The sequence below is a fragment of the Hippopotamus amphibius genome, chromosome 6, assembly GCF_030028045.1.
Source record: "Hippopotamus amphibius kiboko isolate mHipAmp2 chromosome 6, mHipAmp2.hap2, whole genome shotgun sequence".
NCBI lineage: Eukaryota > Metazoa > Chordata > Mammalia > Artiodactyla > Hippopotamidae > Hippopotamus > Hippopotamus amphibius.
Window position 1 is genome coordinate 68,241,468 of NC_080191.1, and position 22,103 is coordinate 68,263,570.

Sequence of the window (22,103 nt, forward strand, 5' to 3'; positions counted from 1 at the left end):
TTTTCCCAATACCACTGATCTATGTGTCTATTTTTATGCCAGTGTCATACTGTCTTGAATAATATAGCTTTGTGATATGGTTTGAAATCAGGGCATGTGATGCCTCCAGCTTTGTTCTTCTTTCTCAAGGTTGCTTTGCTATTCAGGATCTTTTGTGGTTCCACATGAATTTTAGGATTGTTCTATTTCTGTGAGAAATGCAAAATTGGAATTTTGATAGGGATTCCATTGAATCCATAGATTGCTTTAGGTAGTATGGTCATTTTAACAATATTCTTCCAATCCATGAGCACAGAATATCTTTCCATTTATTTGTGTCTTCAGTTTCTTTCATCAGTGTGTTATAGTTTTCAGCATACAAGTGTTTCACTTACCTGGTTAAATTTGTTCCTAGGTATTTTGTCATTGCAGTGGCTTCTCTTGTTGTGGAACACAGGCTCTAGGTGTGTGGGCTTCAGTTGTTGTGGCACTTGGGCTCAGTAGTTGTGGCTTGTGGGCTCTAGAGCACAGGCTCAGTAGTTGTGGCGCATGGGCTTAGTTGCTCTGTGGCATGTGGGATCTCCCTGGACCAGAGATCGAACCCATGTCCCCTGTATTGGCAGGCGGATTCTTAACCACTGCGCTACCAGGGAAGTCTGCTATTTTATTATTTTTGATGGGATTGTTTCTAACAGTTTTTTGGTGGAGTCTTTAGGGTTTTCTGTATATATTATCATGTCCTCTGCAAATAGTGACAGTTTTGCGTCTTCCTTTTCAATTCAGATACCTTTTATTTCTGTTTCTTGTCTAATTGCTGTCGCTGGGACTTCCAATACCATGTTAAGTAACAGTGGCAAGAGCGGGCATCCTTGTCTTGTTCCTGATTTAGAGGAAAAGTTTTCATCTTTTCACCGTTGAGTATGATGTCAGCTATGGGCTTGTCATACATGGCTTTGTTATGTTGAGATATGTTCCTTCTGAAAAATTAGTATTTTTCAAAACAAAATAATTATAGTGAGGAGAGTGATACTGTTTTAAAATTTTCACAATTTCTTTAATGGTTGGCTTAACAGAAAATGAGTTTTGTATCTGCTTTTGCATTCAATCTATTTCATTGTTACATGCCTTCTAGCCTTGGGAAAACTAGTTTATGTTCATGGAACAATGAAAGTGAAAAAGGCAAATAATGTCTTGGTATGATTATGAAAATAGTTTTAATCTCTCAGACTCCCTGAAAGGATGTTGGGGTCACACTCTTTCTGCTATTTCTGGATCACTCTTTGAGAACTCTTGGTCTAAGTAATGGAGTAGATAACAAATGTTAGATGAGAAGAATCCTGACAGGTTGAATCATGGACAAACAACATCTCCTCTTTTTTTCTTTTTAAAACCTGTAAACCAATAGAATGGTAAAGGGACTTAAAACTATTTCTCATTAGGGAAATCAAATCAAAACTGCAATGAGATACCATTTCACACACACCAAGATGGCTATAATTAAAAAGAGACAATAATAAGTGTTGGTGAAGATGTGGATAAATTGGAACCCTCGTACACTGCTGGTGAGAGCGTAAAATGGTGCAGTCACTTGAAAATGGTATAGCATAGCAATATAACTTACCTCCACTGCTTCTTTTTTTTTTTAATAAATTTATTTACTTATTTATTTATTGGCTATGTTGGGTCTTCGTTGCTGCATGCAAGCTTTCTCTAATTGCAGCGAATGGGGGCTACTCTGCTGTGGTGTGTGGGCTTCTCATTGCAGAGGCTTCTTCTGTTGCAGAGCACGGGCTCTGAGTGCGTGGGCTTCAGTAGTTGTGGCACATGGGCTCAATAGTTGTGGCTTACGAACTCTAAAGCGCAGCCTCAATAGTTGTGGCACATGGGCTTAGTTGCTCTGCGACATGTGGGATCTTCCTGGAGCAGGGATCGAACCCGTGTCCCCTGCATTGGCAGGCAGATTCTTAACCACTGCACCACCTAGGAAGCCCACCACTGCTTCTTCTTGAGTCAAGGGAGAAGAGGACCATTCTGAGAACTAAATAAATGGTGATCACCTTGCCAGAGTTATTATGAGGTGCTAGTTGAGAAAATTTACACTTAAGAAGAAAATCTAAATATGCCTTCTTAGAAGAGATTTCCTACTAGTAATTTTCTGCCTTTTATTCCTGGTTGCATGTGAGGTCTAGTTTTCCTCTGCTTGCTAGCTGCCCTCCAGATTTGGATCTATGTACTGTTTCATCAGACACCAACTTGCATTGTTGTGTTGTTCATAAAAATTGCTTTGTACACGTATTTTGTGTTTATTCATGTACTTTTTATGATTGTATCAATTATAGTGCTCATTGTAACATATTTAATTACTAAGAATTTGGGGGGGAAGTATTAAAAAGTAAAAGCACCGTATCATAATTACTAATTACACTTAATTTGAAATTAGAATGTCCTGAATTAAAAAAAAAGAAAAGAAAATGGTATGGCAGTTCCTCAAAAAGTTAAGCATACAGTTACCATATGATCCAGCAATTCCACTGGTAGGTGTATACTCAAGGGAATTGAAAATATATATCCACACAAAAACTTGTACATGAATGTTCATAGCAACATTATTCATAATTGTAAAAAAGTAGAAATAACCGAAATATCCTTCAAATGGTGAGTGAATAAGCAAAATGTGGTACTCTGGTTTTATTATTTCATTTTTTTTATTCAATAGTAGAAAGTTACAAAGTATTGATAAATGCTACAGCATGGATGAACCTTGAAAACATGTTAGGTGATAGAAGCCTGTCACAAAATGCCATATATTTTGTGATCCCTTTTATAAGAAATGTCTAGAATAGGCAAATCCACAGAGACAGAAAGTAGATAGTGGTTGCCAGGGCCTTGGAGGGGTGAGGAATGAGGGTGACTGCTAGTACAGAATTTCTTTTTAGGATGATGAAAGTGTTCTGTAATTAAATAGTGGTGATGATTGCATACTCTTGTGAATATATTAAAAACCACCGAATAGTACACTTAGGTTAAAAAAAAAAAAAACTAGGCATTTTCTTGAGGTTGCTACTTCTGCAGCAGCCCACTCAAGTAGAGGCTGTTTTTGTCTCACATCTCACTTACCTTACAGCTACAAGCTCCCCAAGGCTATGTCCAGACCATTTCTTCTCTTGCAAAAATCCTGTCCTTTTGAGGTGCCTTCCGGATATGCTCTCCTCTCTGCTGCTCACTGCCATCATCTCTGAACATCCTGTGATTCCCATCATTCTTTGAAAATGTTAGGCTCTGGGTCACTTCTTTCGACTTCAATCCAACAACTATTATCAGTTTTTGTTAGCTTCTGTACCCTTATGTATCACTAGTCCTACACCTGGCCTCCAAATTCATAACTTCTTCCTTCTTCATGCCCATTTTCTTAATTTCACCTTAGCTACCCATTCCTATAGCCTCAATTCTGATCTCCAAAATCTCAAATGCAAGCGTCCCGGTCTATGAGTACAACCTTTCTACTTCCCTTGCTTAAAAATCTTACTACCACAGTTTCTCAATACCCTCCTAACCACTAATGCAAATATATATATGAGGAAATCTTAAATGAAGTGGGAAATTTAGCGGGGAAAAAGAAATGTAGTGGCTATGCTAGCTATCTTCAAAGACTCAAGGGGGGACTTCCTTGGTGGTGCAGTGGGTAAGAATCCGCCTGCCAATGCAGGGGACATGGGTTCGAGCCCCCGTCTGGGAAGATCCCATGTGCCGAGGAGCAACTAAGCCCATGTGCCACAACTACTGAGCCTGCACTCTAGGGCGCGTGAGCCACAACTAGTGAGCCCTCACACCACAACTACTGAAGCCCACGTGCCTAGAGCCCATGCTCCATAACAGGAGAAGCCACATCACTGAGAAGCCCACGCGCTGCAACTGCCACAACTAGAGAAAGCCTGCGTGCAGCAACGAAGACCCAATGCAGCCAATAAATAAAATTAATTAATTAATAAAAAATTAAAAAAAAAAAACCAACCAAAAAAACTCAGGGGTTTGAAATGTAGAAAACAGTATAGATTTATCCATTGTGTCTCTCCAGAGCATAATGTGGACCCAGGGGGTTGAAATTATAGTATAGAGGCTGATTTAATCTAAATATCTGTGAATACTTGCTAATAACTAAAGCTGTCCCCAAACTGAAGCAAAGGTAGTAAGTACTCACTAATAGTGTTGAAGCGAAATGTGGTTTGCAAGAGTTGGCAACCTTTTTCTGTAGAGGCTTAGTAACCTTTGCAGGCTAGGTGGTCATTGTTGCAACTATTGAACTCTGCCATTATTGCATGAAAACAGCCATAGACAAGATGTAGATGAATGGGCATTGCTGTGTTCCAATAAAACTTTATTTAAAAAACAAGCAGCAGGCCAGATTCAGCCTACAGTCTGTAATTTGCCTATCTCTGCTGTAGAGGATATTCATCATTGCTTCGGGATTTGTATGAGATAAATTCTACAAGCTCTATGTCTTTTACAAGGGAGAAGAACACTAGATAGGTATTTGCCATTTCAAATTTTGCTAAATAATTAATATTTGGTCATTTTTCCCTCCAAACATAAAAGTAGGAAATGATTTTATTGATTAAAGAAAGACTAGTTTCCTGAACCACAGAGTACTTATTTAGATTATAAAAGTTCAGTGCTAGTGACAGTAGCCGCAATGGGAGAGGATATTCAATCCTGTTTTATTAAACAATGCTGTGTACCTTCCCTCTACTTGTAATCCCTTTAAAGAAAATAATAACAGACTTCAAAATTTAGAGTAAGAGAGCTATACTAAAAAGTTATTGAAGGACTGGAACATATACGTCTACCTATTTTAGCATGCTTTTGTATTTCATGTTTTAATTTTGTTTAGAAGTTATGTTTGTGAAACTGTTGAACAGGTGACTAATTTAAAAACCCCAAATCATGATGATTTTTGTTTTGGTCTAGCAGAAACAAACCACTTTTGAGCAACCTGCCCTTTTGATTTCAAAGCAGTCGCCACCGATATCAGCACCTAAATGGATTGACCCAAAATCTATTTGTAAGACACCCAGCAACAGTGCCTTGGATGATTACATGAGCTGGTAATTACTTTTAGTTTCTCAGCTTAGTACAATAGAAATAACATGGGCTTCAGGGCCAAACAGATCTAGAAGTGAATCATGCTCTGTTACTTTATAAAGACTTTCCAAGTTTATATTATTTTTCTCAGCGTTAGTTTTTTCATCTGTAAAAGGGGAGGGGAAGGTTGCTATGATATATTTTTAAGAATTGTTATGAAAGTCTCTGTCATATTGTAATCTGTACCTACTATATATACTCTATACTTTTTATACCTGTATATCTATTTATTGGCGGTATCTATAAATACTCTAAACATGCCAAACATCTTGATAATCATGCAATGCCACATGGATACCTCTGTAATTGAGAGAGATATTCTGAAGGTTATCATTCCTAGAACAGATAAAGAGTAGATACATTTTATAGCAAAGGAGGTGTTAATTGGAGTGTGATGGTTCTGAAAGAGGTTGGTGGTATAGCTCCACATAGTCCTGGTGGTGGTGAAGACTGGAGTGGCTGACAGTGGGGGATGAGTGAAGAAGCTGGTCTCTGCTGATTGACAGGAAGCACAAGGGATATTGAAGTGATGTGGCATATAATATCCTTCAACTAGTGACTATGTTTTTAATATATTTTTAATGTCTTAGAGGATAACTGAAGCCCATGATGCCTTTTGCTTTTCGTTTTCACAGTGTAAACTTTGATCTTAATTAGAACTGGCCTTGGGGTTTTAGAACCTAGTCTCTTACCTATTTAATACAATTTGGCTGTATATTACCTCATTTTATTATACTTAGAATATTTTAAAGGATGACTGCTAACTAAAATAGTGCTATAGTTATTTCTTGTGAAATTACTTGTTGTCAACAAATACTTGTAGACTTCTCTTGTGCCAAGCACCATTCTTAGTGTTGCATATACAACAGTGAATAAGACGAGCAAAGCACGAGGGTGAGCTGAGCAGCTTTATGTTCAAAGGCCAAACTCCTCTGATGAAATTGGCTTTCCGATGTTTCTAGTAGGCTGTTGTAGAACATTATTGTTAAGAAGCACTCATAAAATCCGTGATCAGCCATAGGCTGAGCTTTGCTTTGCCTAAATTTTATAAAATAACCCCAACTCTGTATTTTAAATGACATCTTATTTATTTTAATAAGGACTCCTTGTCTAGAGACAAACAATTACTTTCAGAAAGAATTACCCCCAAATGAAATTTCTGGTAATGGTGTATCTAGAATAAATAATTCAGATGTATTGATATTAGGAAAACTGACTTGGATTCTGTTTGATGTAACACATTTAAATTTATATCCTCCTCACAGAATCTGAGTCAGAATCTTGTTTTAAAGCTCTAATGTTTTAAATTTTAAAAAATATCTTCCCCAGCTTTAGAACTCCAGTTGTAAAGAACGATTTTCCACCTGCTTGTCAGTTGTCAACACCATATAACCAACCTGCCTATTTCCAGCAGCAACAGCAGCAAATACCCATTACTCCACTTCAGAATTTACAGGTTTGATAAGCCTTATTTATGATGGTATGTGTGAACACATGATCAGTTTCAAAGATTTTATTTTTTGCAGATTCTAGTTGTTAAGAACAATATTAAAGACTTGTCCATTCTTAGTCCCATCAGGCAAAACTCTTTTCTGATATTCTCATAAGGGTGCCTCATGGCTTTGAGAGGGTAGTTATCAAAGAAGCTAATGAAGTATTTTTCATTAACTAGCCCAAAGGATCTAGTTTGAATAGCTAGATAAAAATTTCTTTTGTAACCCAAGTTATTTTTTATTCCACTTAACTATGTAAGACAGCTGTTAGTGAGCAACTTCATTTCATTGGCTCATTAATATACGAGTAAATTTTTAAGAATATCAGAATAACAATATGAGATGTTACTAAAATGTGTTATACACTCATTATTATAAAATAAGATAAAATTTTTTTTTGCTGGCAAGGCGATTGTATTGCCATCTGGAAAAAAAATTATTTAGACATTCTCTTGACATCAGTACTAAAATTAGTAAGAAGTATAAGTTTTGAAGGGAGACTGCCTGGCCTTGACTCTTGGACTCAACTGCTTACCAGCTGTGTGACCTTTTACAAGTTAAATAAACTCTTGTGCTCATTTCATCATCTATAAAATGGGGATAATAAAGCTATCTACCCCATAGGATGACTGTGAAGGTTAAGTTAGTTAATATATATGCAGCTCTTACAACAGAGCTTGGTGCTTAGTAAATAAAAGTTAGCAACAATTGTTTAAATAAAACAGGAAAAAAAAAAAAAAAACCCAAAGAGGTTACAGAAGTAGTTAACTAGACAAATAAAGAGATTAAAAAATTAGAAAGTAGAACCAAGGGCTAGAGGGAGAGAGGAATGGGGAGTTACTGTTCGAGGGGTTTCAGTATGAGATGATGAGGCGTCCTGGAGGTGGCTGGTGGTAATGGTTGCACAACAATGTGAATGTACTCAATGCCACTGAAGAGGATACTTAATTAAAAATGGTTAAAATAGTGCATTTTATGTTGTATACATTTTACCACATTTTAAAAAATAATGAAACAAAAAATTTAGCTGACAACAGAGTATAGTAACTGGAAAGAGGTACTAGTGTTCTGAGGACTGACTCAGCAGTGTAATAAATTACAAAGGAGAAAGAGAAGGATGATCAGGTTTGTCCATACATTTATTGTGCTGTTACTCATGTCAGGCCCTGTTGGAGCTGAGCACTAAAAGTCAAGCCAGGCATGACCGAGTGAAGGGGCAAGGAGCCTTCTAGAAGAGGTCAGTGTCAGGAGGAAACAGAAAGAGGCCAGAGTGTGGCTGGAGGTCACCAAGGGGCAGGGGTGATCCTGAGAGTTCTGCTGGGCCTTTTAGGTTTTGCCCCAAGAGGGATAGCAAGCGGTGGAGCAGGTTGGAGCAGGGACGTGAAATGATCTTATTTGCATTTTAAGAAATGGCTCTGGTCACGGTGAGGAGGGTGGACTAGGCGGGTTGCAGGGTGTCCTGTGTAGGAAACTGAACTTCACATCGGTGCTGAATCAAAAATAGGTCAGAATTACTTTGCTCTTAATTAAAAACTGTCAGCAGCTAGGGGGAAAGGGTATTGAACCGCTTCCTTCCCTCAGAAATTTTCAGTCTAAGTATTAGGAGAGGAAGCTCCAAAAGGAAGAGAGGGGAGGGGGCAGCGAAGACTCGTGATAAAGTACAACTCAATGACAAAAAACGGGTCCATATTTCAAAGCCTAACACTTTCTTACAGAAAACATACATCATGCCTCAACAGTGTCTTTCAATCTGGAAGTCAAAGAAATTAGAAAGCTTGTCTTTTATATATATTATGTAGAAGGACAGCACATGGGAAAGATTCTACCATTTGGGCTCTAAAGCAGGACCTTAGTTGAACTGAGGTTTATTCAGACCTTGTTTCAATTTGGTTAATCAGGTGCTCTCTGTGTCTTCAGCTTCCTTGTCAGCTCAGAGTAAGTCCTCACACACTCCACCTGTTCAGAGCATTTATAGGTCCACATAGGGCTCTAGCATCAGGGAAGGGAAGGTGGGGCACATTGTATGTAGTACATCAGTTGAGAGTTTGTTGAGGAAGATGCCCAGGTTCAAACTAAGCAACTTGTTGAATCTCACCCCACATAAAGGGGACATTGCTAAAATCTGCATTTGTCTGATTCTGGAACGCTTAGCACCTTAGCATGCTGCTTCCTTTATAATGTAATGCCAAATGAGAAAAAAGAATATAAAGTTGTGTGGTTATATGTGTATGTATGTAAGTAAAGAGGTTTGTGTAAGAGAAAAGAATAGGTAAGAAAGATGAAAAGTGATAGCTTGTGAGTTTATATGTTGGACATCGTGGTTTTTTTCCCCTTAAGTTTTCTATTTATATATTTATGTTAAGAAGTAAAGGCAAGTTAGAACAGGAGACTTTGGAACTTTGCCTATATATTAACTTAGTAAGTTTATTTCTTTAACTAAAGTATGTAAATTACTTCTTTAAAATATTGTGACATATCTAATTAAGATTTCAGATAATTTCAGAATTGGAAGCATTTCACTGTACTAAATGCACCCTAGTTTCTCAGGCATGTTCTTTAAACATTTGCATCTTTATTTTAATTATTTAGATTTCAGCATCCTCTTCAACAAATGAATGCATTTCAGTTAAAGGAAAAATGTATTCCATATTGAAGCAGATAGGAAGTGGAGGTTCAAGTAAGGTAAGTATTTTAAATAGTTAAGAATGAATAAAAATATTTTAAACTTTCCCCTCTTTGTCTTTTTACCTTTTGGGGCTTTTTTTCTTAACTTCTAGGGGCCCATATTTCCATTGAGCCAAAAAATACTTCTCATCCCCTTCTCCCATCCCCTCCCCTCTACAAATGGTGTATTTCTTTAGACCATCTCTTAATTTCAGTTTCCTACTTTTCTCTCCAAGACCGTCTCTTAATTTCAATTCCCTGCTCTTCTCTCTAATGTCCTATATGATTCCACATTTCTCCTCTAAAGAACATTAACATTGACTTGGGGGTGGCAAATGACAGCTTTGTATTATCACAAAAGAATCTTTCTAAAAGTGAGTCGGACTGTGATGTAAGTAACTAATATGATTCAGTAAGTAAGGTGATTCAGCAAGGTTTTTGATTAATGGGTTTGGTTTTGTTTTGAATTTTTCTTCTCAAAAACAGAATTTAGTAACATGAATTTCTAGAATTGGAATAGATCATTTCCTAAATGTATCTGAGTTCTAAATTTATATGGTTCTAATTCTCTGGATGGAAGGGATCTCAAAAGGGTTGTCTAAACTTCTCATCTTCAATTCTTCTCATTCTATTCTCTTAAATCCACTTAAATCAGATTTTTACTTTTACCTTCGTTACTCACCAAAGCGATGGTTACCAAAACCACCAGTGATCTCCATATTTTTGCCAAAACACATTCTTAGCTTTGATTGTGGGTTACGTAGCAACTGGGACAGCTGATTATCCTTTCCTCATTGAAGCTCTTTTTCCCACTTCGCCTCTTTCAGTGTTCCTCCTCTCCACTGGCTATTCCTTTTCTGTCTTCCTCATATCCCTGATCTCAATGGTGCAGGGCCCCTGAGCTCAGTTCTTGACCTCTTCTCTTCTCTCTAAACTTGCTCACTGCCTTGGTGCTCTCATCCAGGCTCGTGGCTTTATGTACCATGTGTATGCTGACAATTCCCAAAGTTATATTTCCAGCTCAGACTTCTCCCTTGAATTCTAGACTTGTCTGTCCAGTTTGACTGCTCAACATCAGTTCTTGGGTGTCTATAGATATTTAAAACTTAATATGTCCCAAGCAGAACTCTTCCTTCGTAGGTGTTCCCATTGCAGTAAATGGCAGCTTCACTCTTCCAATCACCCAGCCAAGCACCGTGGGGTCATCACTGATTCCACTTACTCTCACACATTCACCCAGCCAGTCAGCAGTCTTGTTGGTTCTACCTCAAGTCCATCCAAAATCTGACTATTCTTCACCAACGCTACTATTATCCCTTTGGCCAAAGTAGCGTCATTTTTTCACCTGAGTTGCTACAATCACCTTCTAACTAGTGTCACTGACTCAGTCCTTGCTCTCCTGGTCTGTTTTAGCATAAGAGCTGATACTCTTCCAGGTACCCTCATGTCTTTGCTCAAGTGTTTTCTCAATCAGGCCTTCCTTGACCACGCTCTAAAAGCACAGCTCCTACCTTCCAGTTGCCAGCAAGCTCCTTTCACCTCTCCTGCTTTATCTTTCTCTGTAGCTTTTCTTCTAATGTGCTCTGTAATTTGCTTATTTGGTTTTGTTGTTTGCATCCCCTTGCACTTGAATGTGCGTTCTATCGGCGTAGGGATGTTTGTCTGATTTACTTACCAATGTTTGTTCTGTTATCTTAGAACAGTGCCTGGAAAAATAACAAACAGTGAAGTGTTTGTTGAATGAATAAACTGACCCTTCTCAGCTGTTTTGCTGCTCTGAGTTGTTAAGGATGATACATGAAACAAAGCCTATTCAGTTCATTTTCAGTTTTATTAAAATTTTTTAAGCCAGCTGACAATAACTGGACTTGCTTAAGATGTCTTGTTTATTTATTATAAGTAGGATGTGTACATTACCATGTGTAGCAATTATTCAATAACATTAGTTTCTTTTCTATGTACATTTCCTTTGTTTTCTCCCTTGCCTCACATTTTAAGCATGGAAGTAAAAGGACAATGAAACTGATTTTTATCAACATATTTATTCATTTAGTAGCATGTTTTTAGAAGATGTAGAATTATCTTAATAGTTTTTTTAAACATTTTTTTCCCTTGGAGGATAATGAAGATATAACCTTACTTAAGTCAAGAGTCAAGTGATAAAACTATGACTGGCCCATGTTTCTTAGTGCAATTGAAGTATTACTTAATTATTATGATGGTGTTGACAAAATCAGCATGCCTCAGGGAAAAGAAGATAACATGCTTTATGAAACATTGTTTATGCTCTGTCTATGCTAGAGTTTAGACAGTGACCAACTTATACTGTATTAAGAGCATTTAGAAAATTCATGGGGCTAGTAGGAATGTTCAGGACACTAACCTTTCTGTTTTTTTCATTAACTTTCTCTGAAACTGACAATTCTAACTCTGACACTGTCTCTGAAATGGAAGAAGGGGCTCTCTAGTCTATCTCATCAGGTATTGCAAGAGTTTTGCCAGAGCAGGGGCAATAGGGGAGTAAAAGCATCTACGTGGAAAAAGTTAATTTAAAAGTTTTCATTTGCTCAAAAATTTTGAAATATTTGTTTTAATACCCTGAAAATCATTTTATTTCATTTTTGGCTGCATTAGCTCTTTGTTGCTGCGCATGGGCTTTCCGTAGTTGCGATGAGCTATGTCTTCTCTTGTTGAGGAGCACAGGCTTTGGGTGTGTGGGCTTCAGTGCTTGTGGCGCTTCGTGGAATGTGGGATCTTCCCAAACCAGGGATCGAACCTGTGTCCCCTGCACTGGCAGGCGGATTCTTAACCACTGTGCCACCAGGAAAGTTCCCCTGCAAATCTTTTTTTATACCTGACAACTTTAATATGTGTTGAAACGTATGCTTTATTCCGTCCTAATTGTCTCTAACGATGGTAGCTAACATTTGCTACACTGCAAACATATCATCTTAGCATCCTTCCAGCCCTGTGTGGTAGGTACTCCTAACATTTTAATAGTATTAAAACAGAATACTATTTTATTTTCTGAGATTTATAAGCCTATTTACATCATGCAAAATGGCTTTATGCTGTTTTAAAATTACTTTTCTTTCTTGCTACTTTCTGTCATCTCTTGCCCTATCACTGTTTTATGCCCCTCCCCCTCTAATTTGCTTTCTGTGCAAGTAAAACCAGCAATACTTCGTTAGAGTTTTGTATTTAAAATACAGGTAACTAAGCAGTACCTGATGACCTGGCAGACTCTGCTTATCAGTGCACTTGAAATTCATGAACCTCATCAGATACACTTTGGCTCTTTTCTTATTTCTTGCCAGTATCTGCTGGATAGTATGGTTAGATGGCTTTTAAATAAAGGATATTTTACTTCAGAGTGACAAGAGATAAATGAATGTAATGTTTCTTGCTTACCCTAGCATTTTGTATCCGAATTCTTGCATTTTAGAAGCCCCATCCCTGTTGCACATTTGCTGAAATTTAGACGCATTAGTGTTTTCGAAATGTACTATCTGCCTTATCAATATTGCTTAAAAGTTGACTGTCATTATAGCCAGAGCAGTTTGACCTGGACCTCACTATGCTTACTGAAACATCTTATTTCTGTCAGCTTGATTTTGAAACTTGGACCTGGTCTACTTTCACAACCGAGTATACTGATAGCTTACAATTAGCACCTATTTTAAAATATTCTCTACCACATGAATGAAATTGTCAACTCCAGGCACAAGGGAATAAACACCATCTGTGAAATGAATTGACTCTTTATTACAGCCTTTAGTCTTCCTTAGCATTTTTGAATGTCTTTTTCTTCAGGTTATTTCCCCGGTTACAACATCTAACAGAGTGTTATGAATATGTGTGAAATTTAAATTACCTTTCTTATGTGTTGATAGAGAAACATTTTAGGTTTATGACTTGGAGTTATTGAATGCCCATTGTTATAGGTAGTTGAGAATGTACTGTTACTCTCCAAACATGCTTTTTTTTTTCCCTCTATACTCAAAATAAGCCCATTTTAAATTATTCACATCAATAATCCTTAACCTAAGATTCTGTCTAATAAATGTAGAAATGTTGTGACAGTATATAAATAGTGTATTCTAAACTTTTTCCTTTATTCTACTCTACAGGTATTTCAGGTGTTGAATGAAAAGAAACAGATACATGCTATCAAGTATGTGAACTTAGAAGAAGCAGATAGCCAAACAGTCGATAGTTACCGCAATGAAATTGCTTATCTGAATAAACTACAACAACACAGTGATAAAATCATCCGGCTTTATGATTAGTAAGAAATTTTTTTAATTTAAAAAGAAAACTTTTTCTTTTGCTTTAATTCTTAAGATAAATACTTAGTAAATCTTAGTAGTATAACCTTTTTTTTTTAACCCAACCATTTATTGTTTTGTTGTTTTTGTTTGTTTTTAATGGCAGTGAAATCACGGATCAGTACATCTACATGGTAATGGAGTGTGGAAATATTGATCTTAATACTTGGCTTAAAAAGAAAAAATCCATCAATCCATGGGAACGCAAGAGCTACTGGAAAAATATGTTGGAGGCAGTTTACACAATTCATCAACATGGTATTTTAAAATCTCTTCATATGAAAAGTTAAAATACCCATTAGTAGTGCTACCTTAGAGAAATACACCTATAATTTTAAGGTATTGGTTATTGGCACCTTCAGGCTAGATAAACTAAATATTTGGAAATTTAATAAAGATGAAGGGACAAAACCATTTCTTGAAAATGCTGTTAACGAAAGGATATAGGACATGAACTCAGATCCTCACCTCCGTAAAGTATCTGTAATACAAAATGTATCCTTGTCAGTATCAACATAGTCCATAATCCTGGGTCTCCAAATACATGGATTGTAGCAGATCTGAGACTAGGGTTCAGGGATCCTAAAAATCTGAGATGTTTATTTCACTCATTCTCCTAGCTGTTGTGTATTGTGTACCTTGTGTGGGAGTTGGTTTTATTTATTTATCTTTTAACTGTTAGCTCTACATTCTGGATTGGCTTTTTACCTTACTTGGACTTGCTTCTTTTTAGGGCTCCTTTGCCTTTACCTTTTCCTTATTTTAAATAACTGATAATGTAGGTAATTGTAAATTGTCTCCTCTTGACTCCCGTCCTATAAGTTAAAAGATAATTCACCAGTGATCAACATCAGGCTGTAGGGATGGGTGTGTCAGGAGCTTTAGGGTCCTACCACCTGGCAGTGTAATTTACAGCGCTCTCCTGTGGGCAGTGAATCACAGTGGTTGTTAAGAGCATGATCTCTGAAGCCAGACTGCCTGGGCTCAATCATGACAGTGTTACTTAGACTGTGTGACCTTGAACAGATTGCTTAAACTCTGCCTTAGTTTCCTCAGCTAAAAATAGGGATAATAATAGTACTTACCTCTGCATGGGTATGAGGGTTAAAAGATTTAATACGAGTGACAAACTTCAAATAGTGCCTGGCACATAGCAAGTGCTATGTGTTTGTAGAATATGTTAAAAATGAATATTTAATTTGATTGATTAATTAAAGGAATCAACTCTGAGTAAATTGTGAAATTTTTTGTACTTAGAATGTTTTACATGGTCTAATATTATGGATTTTTATTTCAAAGGTATTGTTCACAGTGATCTGAAACCTGCTAACTTTCTGATAGTTGATGGAATGCTAAAGCTAATTGATTTTGGAATTGCAAACCAAATGCAACCAGATACAACAAGTATTGTTAAAGACTCTCAGGTAATGAATGGCTGGTTACCACACAGTAGAGTTCAATTCCTTTTCCCCTTTGAAGTGTTATTTTGCTAATGAGGATCTCATTTTTCAAAGGATTTGAAGCCTTTTTACAAGAATAGATATTATAACTATAAAAAACAAATTAATCACATGATTAATACAATTTAGTGTAGAAAATCAAGGTCCGGTAGAAATATATCCAGCAATTTTGAATGATTTTCCTATAGCTGAAGTAGAGAAGCAGTAATACCTGCCTTGAAAATCATCTTGGTCATTATCTAAAATTCACCAGAAACTTTGTCTCAATTTCCTGGTAGCAACTAAAGAGAGAATTGCAGTTTCATGTTTTTCATTGTCCATGAGGTAAGATTATTTCATTCTTCCAGAGAAGTGAAGCTTTCCCTATCACTTACATTTGAAAAAAAAATTCTTAATTGGGCCTTCATATTGGAAACACCATAAAAAATATTGTACTCAAGTGCATTTTTATAATAGGATTTGCAATAGCTATCTTAGTAAATTTGTCCTCATAAAAACTGAGATGATGACAACCAAAGAATGACTAAAAGTGTCCCTGCTTGGAGCCAAAGCAATGTGTTCCGTGTATATGGCTTTCTGATGTGGATCTGCCGTCATCCTAGCAGTGAAACTAGATTTTTTTAGGAGTCGATGGGCAGCGTGCCCTTCAAACAATTCTATTTGACAGTCACTTCTTTCTATATCAAAAATCTGGCTGAACATTTAGTTGTATATCAGCACGAAGAGATCTTCTATGGCAAGGCTCTAAAGCACAGGTGTTCTGTGTTGTTTGAAAGCAGAATCACTTTAGAATAAAGTGAGTTCAGTGTAAGCTTGGCATAATCTTGCTCCGGAAACTCTTGCATGATGTAGACACCCATCCATCCCATCTCTATCTGGACGTGGGCCCAGGGGGCACTTGGAGACAAAGCTAGATTTTTGGTTGGCTGTTTGGTTTATTTAAAAAAAGTGTTGTGGGTCTATTCCAGCACAGAAATGAGTGATTGATCAATTCCTTCAAAGTTTATGGCCATTAATATAATTTTATCCTGAAAAGTTTTACAGTTGCTGCCCATCATAATTATAGAAATAGCTCAGCATTCTGAAAGGAGTCAGTTTTTTATTATGAATCTGATTTATTTTGCTGGAATAAAGAAGTTTGTATCTTAATATTTTTGTCAGTTATTTGAGTTTCTCAAATATATTACTGAAATCTGTAACTATCCAAGTTGCCAAGAATCTGGCATTTGTGTTTTAAAAAACCTAAAGCAGAATGAATTATTTTCACTGATTTCTGTGTTTTCTGTGATTTGGCAAATAGGTTGGTACAGTTAATTATATGCCACCAGAAGCAATCAAAGATATGTCTTCCTCAAGAGAAAATGGGAAATCCAAATCGAAGGTACTGTAAGGTTTATTTACATCCCATTTATCTGGCACTAATAAGGAATGGGCTAGTCTTTGAATAAACTTAACAGATAACTGAAAAGTTGTTTTTTTTAAGTTCTAAAACTTTTTAGGCCATTACAGAGACTTTGCCTTTTTAAGCAGACTGTCATGGAATTCAGTTTCACCCTTCTTTATTGATTTGAGGTTGTTCTTTTAATAGTGTGTTTTTAATATGGTGATGCCTCACAATGTGCTTCTATACTAAATGCACATAGGATATTTTTTGAGTTTTAAAAATAAAGGAAAAAAAATAAGACTAAATTAGCTCTGATATAGACACCTTAAATAACATTGAATTGATAACCTTTGTTTCCTTTCTGATTCTTAAATTTTATTTCTTAGCATTTCTTCATTTGTAAATTTTATGTTTGCAAGTACAACTCTAGTAGGTAATTTTTCCCAGGTACTTTCCCACTCACCTTACTTCACCACCTCTCTGAGCTTTTGTGTTAGCCTCATTGGTGCCCCTTGTTGGGTCCATTTTGCCTGCCACGGTGCCTCTGGCTCCCAAGGTAATCCTTCTTTCTTGGAAGGCAGCTATGCTCACCACTATACCACCAACGCGATCCTTCTTTCTTTATAGCAGTGTCAGCAAATGGATGCAGGCACATGCCACCGTGCAGTACCTGTGTTCAAGTCCTAGATCTTCCTCTTTATCAACTGTCTTTGTGACTTAACTTGCCTAGTTTCTTCATCTGTAAAATTAGGCTTGCAAATAGTACCTACTTTAAAAATAACTGAGAATTAAATGAGAAAGAATATAAAACACTTAGTACATCAGCTTGAAACAGTTGCTCAATAAATATGCTTTCATTTACTAAATTATATTTTCCTCCCTAGGAAATTGTGGCTTCTAAATATCTTTTCAAACAACTGGCATAAAATTATACTAAATAGTCTCTCTTATAAAAATTCCTTTCATACCTCTTTAGCTTCTCCTTTTCTTTAAATACTTAGGTTTGTCTTTCTCTTTTTTCTTTTTCTTGATTAGACTTGCCATGGTTTTGGTAATTTTAAAGAACCAGGTCTTGATTTAATTTATTAATTCTATTTTCATTTGCTCTCTAATTAATTTCTGCTTTTATCTTTGTTATTTGTATTCCCTTTAGGTTTTCTCCCCCCTAGCTTTTGCATTTAAATAATTGCTAATTTAATTTTAGTATTCTTCCTTATAATTAAAACATTAAAACTGAATTTTACTTTGAGTTTTACTTTAGCTGCTACTTATAGGTTCTACTGTAGTGTTTCTTATTTTCATTAATTTCCAAAATTTCTAATTTCAGTTTTAAAATTGTTTCATTCTTTTTTACTTTAAAATAAGACATTTTGAACTGCATGTGGTGTTCAGATTTTTTTCAGCTGTCAGCTCAGTACTTTAATATGTAGCATTGGTAAATCTCAATTAGTGACTCTGAATAGAAGATAAATTTTTGTCCAACACGTGAGGTAATCCTTCTTATGGAAGAGCTCTAAACCCCTCCCAGTCTAGCTCTGTTCTCAGTTGCTTTCCGGTGAACAGCTTTGGCCATTTGGGGCTTCTGTTCTGAGGTCTGTCGGGCACTTGCATTACTTCTCTCTGCTTCACATGCCTCTGCCACGCAGGACTTGTGGCTGTTGGTGGTTTGTCTCTATTCCCATTCTGGTTTTATTGTAAATATTTTCCATATGTTTATAGTTTTGCTACCAGGCTGCTCTGTCCAGTTTATCTGGTGATTTGGAGAGTTTGAAAAACTATGCTGCCACAGCCACCACCATTTTCCCAGAATCTGAAGTTCTTTCTAATCCATGATTTAGTATTTAGAAATGGACTTAAACTTCCAAATGGTTAAATTGGCAGAAGAGGAGCTTATTTTTAATTAATTTTCAGTTTTCTTTGTGTTCAGATAATGGGATCTGTTTTATCTGTCATGTCCTGAAAGGCATGTTTAAATCTGCCCCCCTTCAAAGAATTTAATTCAGTTTTTGCTTAATATAGTTCTGTTTTTTTTTTTAAATGAACTTATTTACATATTTATTTGGCTGCATTGGGTTTTCTCTGCTGCATGCAGGCTTTCTCTAGTTGAGGTGAGTGGGTGCTACTCTTTGTTGTGGTGCTTGGGCTTCCCATTGTGGTAGCTTCCCTTGATGCAGAGCATGAGCTCTTGAGTGGGCAGGCTTCAGTAGCTGTGACTCTCGGGCTCTGGAGCACAGGCTCAGTAGTTGTGGCCCACGAGCTTAGTTGCTCCGCGGCATATGGAAATTTTCCTGGACCAGGGATCATACCCTGTCCCCTGCACTGGCAGGCGGATTCTTAACCACTGCACCACCAGGGAAATCCCTAGTTCTATATTAAATGTGGTTTCAGTGCGTGGAAGTTCATAACTATCATCTCTTCTTTCAGTTGATTGTGCCTTTTGTCACTATAAAATAGCTTTCTCTCTTCCGTTAGAAGCATTTTGCCATGTTCTCTTTTTCTAATATTAATATTGTTTTTGCTGCTTTCTTTTCCTTTTTTTTTTTTTTTCTTTTTTGCGTTTGGTCATATGTGTCCATTTCTTTTTTCCTTCTACCTTTCTGTGTCATTTGGTTTAGATTAGTCCTTTGTGTAGAGCATGTGATTACATTTTGTTTTGATGTGTATTGAGCATCTATCTTTTAAAAGAGGAACTTAGCCATTCTCATTTATTGTGCTCACTGATGTGTTCTTAATCATGTTCTTTTTAAAGTCAAAAGTATAATTATGCTCTAATATTGCATTATTTCTAATGAGATTATTTGATACAAAGAACATTTAATGATAAGTAGTATTTATTGAGTACTTACTATAACCAAAAACCATTATCTATGCTTAACCATATCTCATGGTTATTTCATTTAATGCCCATGACAGCGTACTTTTTTTTAATTATTATTTCTGTTTTAGAGGTGAGAAAACAGAGATACGTAGAATTACCAGCTAGTGATAAAGCCAGGATTCAAGCCCAGCCCAGCCCAGTCTGGCTCTATAGTTTGTATTCTTGGGTTCAGGATAGCTCAACTTAAATAACTGTTTAAAATCTATACATGCTTATTATATATTATGAATTTATATAAAAATTTATTTGATTTTAATCCAATAATTTTGGGGAAAACAAGTAAATATAAAATTTTCGGTTTTTAATTTTGTATTTTCACAGGCTGGCAAGAATGTAATATTTTGTTTCAGTTGAAATATTTTAATTATGAGTTTGTTGAAGGATTTAAAGTGAAGGTCAGGGCTTCCTAGGTGGCGCAGTGGTTAAGAATCCGCCTGCCAATGCAGAGGTCATGGGTTCGATCCCAGCTCCAGGAAGATCCCACATGCCACGGAGCAACTAAGCCCGTGTGCCAAAAAAAAAAAAAAAAGTGAAGGTCATTTCTTTTGATAAAATAAGCAAATATAAAAACTAGAAAAGGATGTTTTGTCATGAACACAATCTAATACTTGTACATTTATTGAGGTTTAGTTATGATTTTAAATATTAGGATATGTGTGTGTATAATATTTTAACTTTATGTTAAAATAACAGTCACTTTTTTTTTTTCTTTTAACTTAGATAAGCCCCAAAAGTGACGTCTGGTCCTTAGGCTGCATTTTGTACTATATGACCTATGGGAAAACACCGTTTCAGCATATAATTAATCAGATTTCTAAATTACATGCCATAATTGACCCTAATCATGAAATTGAATTTCCTGATATTCCAGAGAAAGATCTTCAAGATGTGTTAAAGGTAACATTAATAATATATAGATATAGAAAAACTATATTTCATGTAGTACTTAATTGTTTACTTAAAGAAATAGTTGAGGGAATTCTCTGGCAGTCCAGTGGTTAGGACTCAGTGTTTTCACTGCATAGGGCCCAGGTTCAATCCCTGGTCAGGGAATTAAGATCCTGTAAGCTACATGTCCCAGCCAGAAAAAAAAAAAAAAAAAAGAAATACCTGAAATGATTGGAATTATGTAACTGGCTTAGATATAACTGCTCTATTGAAAGGAATTACTGGCTGAGTTAGCTTTTAAAGGCATGTTAAGTTCACTTCGAAGATTGTTAAAACTTACAAATACTTGGGATTTTGCAAAAATGACGTGTAAAATAATTTCGTCGTTTCTAAGTAGGCTGTCTAGAAAGCAACTTCTGTAATATGGTGCAATCTGGAAAAATACTTTATCAATATCACGTAAGAAAACTTGCTTCGTTTTTTTAAAAAATGAATCTTTATTTTCATAGTGTTGTTTAATAAGGGACCCTAAACAGAGGATATCCATTCCTGAGCTTCTGGCACATCCATATGTTCAGATTCAAACTCATCCAGGTACTTCTTTAAAAATAAGTTTGTTACCAGATTGCTAATATAAACAGCCTTCTGGCTACTCCTTTCCTGCCTGTCTCTTTCCTTAAGGAAGTTCCTTAATGCTAAATACCAAAACAAATGAGATCGCCTTTCTTTACTAGCTGGCATTCATGTTACTTACCCTAGGTAAGGGGCTGTGATCAGTGATAAATTATAAGAATGCCTGTTATCATACTTTTAAACAGAATGCATATTTATATATGAGCTTTTATTTTTCTTATTTGATGCCAGTCTGCTGTTGATTATATATATATTATTTTACAGGTAACCAGATGGCTAAGGGAACCAGTGAAGAAATGAAACATGTTCTGGGCCAACTCGTTGGCCTGAATTCTCCTAACTCCATTTTGAAAGCTGCTAAAGTAAGTATGTCTGTTCTCTGCCTACAGTAATTTTAATTGTTCTGTATAGTCTAGTGAGTTAGACACTTAAACACGTAATCCAAAGGAAAGTTGGCCCACTCATCAGATCACCTATGAAGTGTGTTTCTGCATTTAGATCCTTAACATGTGCTTTTTGACAAATAGAGATTTATTTGATTTTCATTCTTATTGTGCAGACAGCACAATAGAAAATGAATCATCATATAAGGTGCATTGAAAAGATTGCTGTCAGGTCTCAACTGGGAATAAATTCAATAAGGAATTTTTTAAATCAACACCATTTTTGACATAGCTTTTGAATTCATTTCTTCTAACCGATTTTATTTTAAACCCTCTTAGAGAAATCACAGTACTTGTCACATATAATGACTCCTGTGAGGCTGTGAAAAGCAGTCAGTACACTTCTCAAATGTCTCAAACCTTTTAGTCTCCCAGTGCCTGTTTATATCTACACCAAAATTTTTTGAATTTCGCTGACTTCAAACACCTAATCATTTCTAGAACATTGTGTATGCTTATTGACTTTCGTTACTAGTCATATATTTCAGTTATAACATTATTGTAAAATTATGGGAGCTTAGCTTTCTGGATAGGGATAACACCAATCTAAGATGTTAATAACTTGGGTACATTTCTGGAGGAATTTACTAGATATTCACCATTATATTTGCATCCATATGACATAAGGTAAATTTTTTCTTAAGTTTTCTCAAGTGCTGATAGCTAAATTAATGGCTTTAGGAATTGAAATTAGACAAAATTTGTTTTGTAATTTTTCTCTATATATCATATCTCTCTGTTTTAAATTGCTACCAGTGTATTGTTTAAAGCCTTTTATAAATAAAATTGAGGTAGATTACCCTTATCACTAAGG

General features: G+C 36.1%; 1 protein-coding gene across 5 annotated transcripts in view; it reads left to right on the plus strand.

The window, feature by feature from the left end:
• Positions 1–22,103, plus strand: part of TTK (TTK protein kinase) — a 41,597-nt gene that overhangs the window by 17,681 nt on the left and 1,813 nt on the right. For 4 of the 5 annotated variants that reach the window (XM_057740276.1, XM_057740278.1, XM_057740280.1 and 1 more), the window contains 10 exons: positions 4,945–5,081; positions 6,448–6,574; positions 9,201–9,293; positions 13,406–13,563; positions 13,710–13,861; positions 14,903–15,027; positions 16,364–16,444; positions 20,046–20,222; positions 20,723–20,807; positions 21,111–21,208. In XM_057740276.1, coding sequence (XP_057596259.1) covers positions 4,945–5,081; positions 6,448–6,574; positions 9,201–9,293; positions 13,406–13,563; positions 13,710–13,861; positions 14,903–15,027; positions 16,364–16,444; positions 20,046–20,222; positions 20,723–20,807; positions 21,111–21,208 — 1,233 coding nt within the window. The remainder of the gene's footprint in view (positions 1–4,944; positions 5,082–6,447; positions 6,575–9,200; positions 9,294–13,405; positions 13,564–13,709; positions 13,862–14,902; positions 15,028–16,363; positions 16,445–20,045; positions 20,223–20,722; positions 20,808–21,110; positions 21,209–22,103) is intronic. The other variant, XM_057740277.1, reaches the window with a different exon arrangement.